Below are 8,023 nucleotides of genomic sequence, written 5' to 3' on the forward strand. Positions count from 1 at the left end.
CATCCAGCAGTGCCATCTGTAGTTCTCAACAAGTATGTATGGCGAAGGACGTTGCAATACATTGCTGGGGGCGCCCGGTTGGCGAAGGAGGCGAGAGCCAATGAGGCCGGTCCTCTTCCGCGCATGCTCACAAGGTACCGTTGCCCCTTCCGTTTCCTATTTTCCAGGGTGGCTTCGAACAGGGTGTCTAACCCAGTGCCTAATGTAAACCTCCCCACATTGTATGAACGATAAAGACTGTACACACATATATTTACATTGTAGAAGAGGAAAGTGAAACCTGAGGCGCGGTGACGCCTTTCCTGGTGTACAAAGGCGGCTCCTTCTGGCGTTTCTGACAGGCGGGCGTGAGGCAGCCCCGCCAAGGGGGCGCGGCGGGCGGTGTCATGGCCGCTCTTCGCGCGAGGACCCCTCGGGGAGGTGCCATTTTAGAGTCGCCGCCACCGCCGCCGCCGGTTTTCCGCAGTCATGAGCGTCGTGGATCATGTGCGGGAGATGGCGGCCGCCGGGCTCCACTCCAACGTGCGGCTCCTCAGCGGGCTCCTGCTCACCATGAGCGGCAACAACCCGTGAGTGAGGCAGGGCCTCCTCCACCCCGGGGGCCGGCCTCGCGACAACCCTGCGAGGTCGGGCACGCTGGGAAAGGAGACCACGCAGCGATCGCCCGGAAAAGCAGCCTGCTGCCGTCACGCCCGTTTACGATAGCGAGGGGAGGGCGAGCCCCTTTGGAAGAGGATTGGCTGGGGAGGATGGGGGTGGTGGCTCTAGATACCATGGGAGGCTGGCTCAGGAGGGTGGGACCCTACAGGCTGATGGGGTAGGGATCTAGGCAGAGAGGGCAGCTGGGAATCCAAACCCAGCGAGTTGGTGGGCAGGCTGGCTGGGGTTGATGGGAGCTGTAGTGGAAGCACAGCTGGGGTGGGGGAAACTCACCCTGCAAAGATTCATGGCAGAGCTCCCCGCGGAGCCTGCTCCCGCTCTGTTTCCCTGTTGGCTCCTCTGCGCTTGGCCTGCCCTGCAGGGCCGGTGTGCAAGGGAAGGGCTGGTGGAGGGGGGGGAGGCAAGGGGTCTTGCCGCAGCCGTTAACGAACCCCCCGGAGCTGCGAGGATCACGCCCTCTGGCCGCGCCACGCACCATCTTGTGAGGCTGAACCAGACGGAGCGCGGCTGCCCCTTGCGAGGACGCTTCTGGCCGCCCGGACCCGCTCTCCCGTCCTGGGCGGGAGCTGCGACGGAGAGAGCACCAGCCTCATTGGGGGCTGGTGCTGCAGGCCGGGATCCGCTCCCAACGGCTGGGGGGAACAGGTCGAGGGGCCGTCACACCTCTGCCGACCACAGTCCCACTTGCGTTTCTTGCAGCGAGTTGTTCTCCGCCTCGCAGAAGTATCAGCTGCTGGTCCATCACGCCGATTCCCTCTTCCAGGACAAGGAGTACCGGAACGCCGTCAGCAAGTACACCATGGCCCTGCAGCAGAAGAAGGCCTTGAGCAAAACCTCCAAAGTCCGGCCGTCCACCGGAAGCGCAGCCCCTGCTCCCCAGAGCCAGGTGGGCGGCGGGCCAGCCCGGTTCTCCCCACCCCCGTCGTTTGGGGGTTCGCCCCCTCCCCGTGCTCCTGGTTTCCCTTTGGGGCTGGCTGGGTCTCTGCTGGGCGAGCGTTGCCTTTTCCCTCTTGAGGCCGGTGCTTCGGCCAGTCAGCGCTGCCGTTCATTCGTAGTGAATCGGAGTCGCTCTGAATCTGGGAAAGGCGGTCACTGAGAGCCGACACTGATGCGATGGCGCGTAATCAACCAAGAGCAGGTATCCCAGATAGAAAAGGGCCGTTCTCCAATCCTTGGCGGCGTTCCTCTTGCACAATAAGGCTGGCCCATCAGTTTGGCTTCTCAGAAGGCACTGCCTTTAAACAAGGGGCGAATCTCCTCTTCTTGGTGCTGCCGGAGCCGCAAAGCCATTAAGCAGTAGCCCCCCCTTGGTTTTTTCCAGAGTCTGCCTTCTGAAATCGAAGTGAAATACAAAATGGCTGAGTGCTACACCATGTTAAAGCAAGACAAAGACGCGATTGCCGTCCTGGATGGCATCCCTTCGAGGCAGAGGACCCCCAAGGTAGGTTCCTCCTTGCGATCAAAGCCTTCAGAAAGCTTTTCCTGATGCCTGAGATGCTCACGCACAAGGGCATCGCTTTGCTGCAAAACATTAAGGTGCCATTGCGAAGCCTGGGGGCGGCGTGTTGGCGCTTGGGCTCCCTTACGGCCAACCTACAGCTTTGCTGGAGTCGCTCTCGCGTTTCTGCTGCAGATTAACATGATGCTGGCAAGCCTGTACAAGAAGACGGGCCAGGAACGCTCCTCAGTGACCAGCTACAAGGAAGTTCTGAGGCAGTGCCCACTGGCTCTCGATGCCATTCTAGGTAGCCTCCCCCTTCCCTCGCGTCTTGTCGCTGATTGCAGTGAGAACAGTTGGCGAGCTTGACGTCATGGTGTGGCTGGGTGTCAAAGTACTGAGGGAAGGGATGCTGGGATGCTCCTGAGGGAGCGCTAATGTATTTGTGCCTCTGTTAATTTGTCAAGTTTTAAGGGATCAGTCTCTCTTTTGAGGGGAGAAGATGAAGTGCAGGAACAGCAGGGAAGCTGGCGTGGCAGTTCACTGTCGGCACGACCGAATTGCTCTGGTTGAAACTTCCTCAGCTTGGTCTGCTCTGGCCACGTTGGGCTTCAGCTCTCATCAACTCTCAGCCAGTCTGGTTGGGTTCAGCTACCAGATCGAGCTCCCTCTGTCAGCCTGGAGATCATAATAATGGTCTGTCTTCACGTAGGCTTGTTGTCGCTCTCGGTGAAAGGCGCAGAAGTCGCTTCCCTGACCATGAATGTGATCCAGAGCATCCCAAATCTGGATTGGCTTTCGGTGTGGATCAAAGCATACGCGTTTGTGCACACAGGCGATAACACCAGAGCAATCAACACTATCTGGTGAGATTCACCATTCCTGGTGACTTATCCTGATTGGCATGGAGCGGTCCTTGGACCTTGGAACCAAAATGCTAGTTGTAAAATCTAGAATACGTTTTCACATGTCCTTTTTCCCGATTACAGAACTTCCCTTCCCTTCATTTACTCATTCATCACAGATAGGTCCTCTAGGATATTGTTTTATAATAAATTCTGTTTTTCCATTTCTGTTTTCTCCCAAAAGCTCCCTGGAGAAAAAGTCACTCCTAAGAGACAATGTGGATATATTGGGCAGTTTAGCAGACCTGTATTTCAGAGCTGGTGACAACAAGAACGCTATTCTAAAATTTGAACAGGCACAGATGTTGGATCCCTATTTAATAAAAGGTAAGGCTCTGGAAAATAGGGAGAGCTATTTAGGTCCTTCGTTTGCAATATAAATTTAGGCATAAGAAATCAGCCCCTCTGAATCAGTGGGTCTTGCTCCCAAGAAAGATTGAAGCTGTAATGAAACAAACAAAAAGTTTATAATGGCAGTGAAGATGAAAGAAAAACTAGGGCAAATTAATTATGCTCATGAATTCACTAAAATTAGGCAAATGATTAGATCTCAGTTGTTGTTATTGGTTGAAAAATATATATCACTGAGCACTGACATGTTAACAGCAAGTGGAATCCTTTGCTATTACTACTGCAGGGAACACTGAAAGCTTTTTAAAGTTTGTGTTGGACAAGAATATTCAGGGGTAATGATCGCCTCTTAAATTTAATTTTTTCCATTTAAAAACTAAATTATGGTAAAAGAGATTTCCAGCTTTTTAGTTCTGCAAATTTGCATGCATGTGAATGGATCTCTCAACACTTTTCTGGTGTTCCCAGCTGTGACTGAAAAAAAGAGAAAGTTTCACTCTTAGCAATGTTTGAGCACATTAGTTGTAAGAGGTGAATGGATTTGGCCTCTGATGCCTCTCATAACAATGGTTGTGGTGCTTTGAGTAGTTTTACTGCTCTTCTGACATTTATTGCTCTTTCGTTTGTTTTTCTTAGGAATGGACGTCTATGGTTACTTATTAGCTCGGGAAGGTCGCCTTGAGGATGTAGAAAACCTTGGATGCCGGCTCTTCAACATCTCCGATCAGCACGCAGAACCTTGGGTAGTATCTGGGTAATAGTCACTGTTTCTTCTTGTCCTACAACTCTTTCCTCAAACTATTCGGAATCCATCCAAGCTCCAGGCTAAGAAAAGTAGCAGTCAACTCTCGGCGTCTCGCTAAAGTCAATTTTAGTTGAGAACAAATGCGGTGACGTCTTGATTCATTTGAAGTGGGTAGATCGCCTTGAGTTTGTGATGGTCTGAGGGAGTCCTTAGTATGTAGATGCGGAGGAGTTTTTGCAACCAAGGGGCATTGGATTTAAAAGACCACTTTCAAAGTAACTCTTGGTTGAAACTCAGTAAGAATTACTCTTACTGAGCTGCGTACTGCTGCTGGGTACAAGAATCTCTGTGGGCTTTAAATCTAGCCTGTCAAAAATAAAATCTTGATGCAGAGGGCAAAGAATGACTAGCAGAGCTTGCCATTCAGCCTTCCCAGCAATGCTGCCCAAGTTAACAGGGAGTTTATTATATCTTTCCTAAAGCATATAAACAGCCTTTCAAATCTTCCCTTAAAGGAATCCTGAAACTGGAATGTTTTCCTTCAACAATTATTTTTTGGAGGCACTTCTGAAAAATCTGTTAAAGGATGCTAAAGCTACTACAGTGTTATTTAAAAGCAACTTTTCTGGTCTGAGTAGGGAGAAGGTTTCGCTTAATTTGAGAAGAAATTGGGTTCCTGTTTCATGCTAGACTATAACATGCTTTGGTTTTAGCTTAGCATGTTCTGTGAGCTCACCGGTTGTGGCTTACAAACCATGACTTGGTGCGTACCTGGCCAGGGAAAAGTATTTGCCCCCTTTCATCTAGAAAGAGCGATGGAGGGGGGAAATGGGGTTGGCAGGATGATGTGCTGGAAGCCAAAAACTCCAGCCCGGCAAATCGGAGGAACCTTTCTCTTGAAACCAGTGGAATGGATGAGAACCCTTCCTCTTTCTTTCACATCCTGTTCTTTAAACTGGGATTGGCTTGCTGCCTTGGCTGAGGAATCACCAGGCTGCCTTTAGGGTGGGGGCTGGAATTTGAGCGCCCCCCTTCCTTTCCACAGCTGCCACAGCTTCTACAGCAAGCGCTACTCCCGGGCGTTGTACCTGGGTGCCAAAGCCATCCAGCTGAACAGCAACAGCGTGCAGGCCCTGCTGCTGAAAGGCGCCGCTCTGCGGAACATGGGCCGAGTGCAGGAGGCCATCATCCACTTCCGCGAAGCAATACGGCTCGCGCCTTGCAGGCTGGACTGCTACGAAGGCAAGTGGCCGCCTCAGGGTGAATTTTGTGGCAGCCTGAACATCCTTGCGTGGTGGGAATCGGGCCCCTTGGCCTCCTTTGGGGTGTCTCTGATCCTCTGGGCAGAGTAACAAAGAGCAACGGACATCCCTGAAGCTTTGAGCTTTCGGCTTCTTGTGCTGAACTCTTCGGCCGTGGCGTTGTTTCCGAGCCGGAGAATTCTCCCGCTCCCCTTGCTGCTGCTGCTGCTGCTTCATGGGCCCCTTTCGCCCTTCAGGTCTCATCGAATGCTATTTGGCCTCCAACGGCCTCCGCGAAGCCACCGTCATGGCCAACAACGTGTACAAGACGCTGGGAGCCAACGCTCAGACGCTGACGCTCCTGGCCACAGTCTGCCTGGAGGACCCTGTGGCCCAGGAGAAAGCGAAGACCTTGCTGGACAAAGCCCTGACGCAGCGCCCCGACTACACCAAGGCCGTGGTCAAAAAGGCCGAGCTGCTCAGTAAGTCGGCTTCCCCCTCTCTGCGCCCTGGCCGGTTCGGTCCAGCCCGTTGAGGTGGGCTCTGCAGAGCGGCCCCTCCGTCCTTGGAAGGTGAAGTGAGCGGGTTGCAGAAGCTGGCACTGGCAGCGGGGTTCTCTGTTCGCTAGACCACTCCCCTTTTCTTTTGCCAACAGGCCGAGAACAGAAGTACGACGACGGGATTGCTCTGCTCCGCAGCGCCTTGACAAACCAGAGCGACTGCATTCTGCATCGGATGCTGGGGGACTTTCTCGTGGCGGTCAACGAGTATCAGGAAGCCATGGACCAGTACAGCATTGCGTTGAGGTAACCCAGCCCGACCCCCATGGCTTCTGCCTCTTTCCCCGCCTTCGCCACTCTCCCTTCCGCAGTTCTGCATCTCATTTTCTCGCGGCCGCACAGGCAGGACAGCCTCAGCCTCTTAAAAGACGTTTCAGGTGCCTCGGTTGTTCCCGGTTAAAGTGCAGCTGGTCCCTGGTTAAAGAACGAGTTCCATTCTTAAGTCTGTCCTCAAGTCAAATTTCTACATAAGTCAGAACAGTTATTTAGCATCAGATAGTCAAATGTTTGCCTTAGTATGTAGCGGTGTTTCTCAACCTGAGCAACTTTAAGCTGGGTGGACTTCTAACTCCCAGAATTCCCCAGCCACTTGGGCAGTGGTCCTCAAGGCTGTGATCTTTCTGTCTCCCCCCCACCCCCCAGTTTGGACCCAAATGATCAGAAGTCACTGGAAGGGATGCAGAAAATGGAAAAAGAGGAAAGTCCCACAGACGCTACCCAGGAAGAGGATGTGGACGACATGGAGGGGAGCGGCGAGGAAGGGGACCTCGAGGGCAGCGACAGCGAGGCAGCCCTGTGGGTTGATCAGGAGCAGTGGTTTCGCGGGCAGTGAGGCCACCTTGGAGGATCATCCAGCACTTACTGCGCAAGGGACGGTGGGTGTCCCGGTCTTCCTCGGCATGGACAGGACCATGGATTGAGGGGCCGGCTGAGGCCCTGAACCATTAAAGAGAAGAAAATTCTGTTTCCGCATTGTGCTCATAATGCTATTTATTGACTGTGAAGGCTAAGCGACTTGGTTGGTGGGGGGTGGGAGCAGAGAGGCCGGTGTCAAACATAATGTCGAGTTCTTTCTAAAATTAGACCCTAACCTAAACCTTTCCCGAACATGCGCCAGTGCTGCAAATCGTTGCAAACTAATTAGGCTTCCATCCCCAGCGGCGTTAAAGGTGGGCTGTTTTTCTTTCCTTTCACAAAAGAGGCCTTTGTTCAGGGTCTTTAGAGGCCCAAACACCTCCAGAAACAGGCAGGAGTCTTGTGCTGGGGGAGCCAAGCTTTTTCTAACCGTTTGCCCCCAACGTCTCCAGGGCTTTGAGCAGGATGCTTAGCGGGCACATTTTTGGAACAGGAGCGGGCTGCTTCAGGATTCTAGCTGACAAGCAACTCTCAGAAGTATATATGGAGAAATCGGTCCTTTCTGTAAAGCTTAATACATGACTTTCCCTTTAAACCCTGCTGTGGATATTAGATCAAGTGAAATGGAGCAGCGCCAAGGAAAGGCTCTTACATCTTACCTGATAATCCCAATTAGCTGTGATTAAGCTTCATCCCTTCCCTGCATAGATTACCATTAAAAACATTTGCTCGGATTTTCTGCTTCAGACTCTGATTTGGCTCGCGTTAAGTTACTCGGTCTGGCAGCAAGTTACACCAGGCCCATCCCATGAAGTCGTTTGTGTGTGAATTGTGTTCAGCGTTTTCACAAAGGAATGGGCAGCCGGCCATCTTTCGCCCGACCCTCTGGGAACCTCTTTTACCCACCCACTCAGAACTCTTTTTTCTTGGTTATATGTTTGGGGGAGATTCTTAGCTTCCCACCACCCACCACATGCACCATCGTTGCAATATTCCACCGTTCCTTGGGAATAAATGTGTACTGTTCTAGCAAAATACACTTTGGATTCATCCATTTTGATAACTTATTGCAATGTCCTCCACCACAATTTCTGCCTTTTGTAGAGAACAGGGACAGGAGAGGTATGGGAATAATTTGCATCCTGGCAGTTTCCTGTTTCACCCTTTCCACCCTTATTTTTTTGAGAAAGAAATGAAAGTTGTACCAGCAAGAGCAGGCCGTTTTACCCCAGATTTTGGCACATTCAGACAATGAACTCATTGTCCAA

At 52.1% G+C, this 8,023-nt stretch overlaps 1 protein-coding gene across 1 annotated transcript; it reads left to right on the forward strand.

The window, feature by feature from the left end:
* The first annotated feature begins 428 nt into the window (after nt 1-428).
* Nucleotides 429-7,489, forward strand: ANAPC7 (anaphase promoting complex subunit 7). The gene is made up of 11 exons (XM_063315418.1): nt 429-569; nt 1,360-1,546; nt 1,982-2,101; nt 2,294-2,405; nt 2,811-2,964; nt 3,188-3,330; nt 3,991-4,108; nt 5,145-5,341; nt 5,598-5,822; nt 5,996-6,146; nt 6,543-7,489. The coding sequence occupies exons 1-11, from the start codon at nt 469-471 to the stop codon at nt 6,730-6,732; spliced, it is 1,698 nt and encodes a 565-aa protein (XP_063171488.1). The 5' UTR covers nt 429-468; the 3' UTR covers nt 6,733-7,489.
* Nucleotides 7,490-8,023: the final 534 nt, after the last annotated feature.

The sequence above is a fragment of the Candoia aspera genome, chromosome 15 (assembly GCF_035149785.1).
Source record: "Candoia aspera isolate rCanAsp1 chromosome 15, rCanAsp1.hap2, whole genome shotgun sequence".
In the NCBI taxonomy this organism is placed as follows: domain Eukaryota; kingdom Metazoa; phylum Chordata; class Lepidosauria; order Squamata; family Boidae; genus Candoia; species Candoia aspera.

Bases quoted from the DNA above. Each gene is read 5' to 3' on its own strand.
- ANAPC7 (XM_063315418.1), top strand. From the start codon at position 469: ATGAGCGTCGTGGATCATGTGCGGGAGATGGCGGCCGCCGGGCTCCAC. The intron at 2,965-3,187 runs GTGAGATTCACC...TTCTCCCAAAAG, and splicing joins AGAGCAATCAACACTATCTG to CTCCCTGGAGAAAAAGTCAC. The intron at 5,342-5,597 runs GCAAGTGGCCGC...TTCGCCCTTCAG, and splicing joins CAGGCTGGACTGCTACGAAG to GTCTCATCGAATGCTATTTG.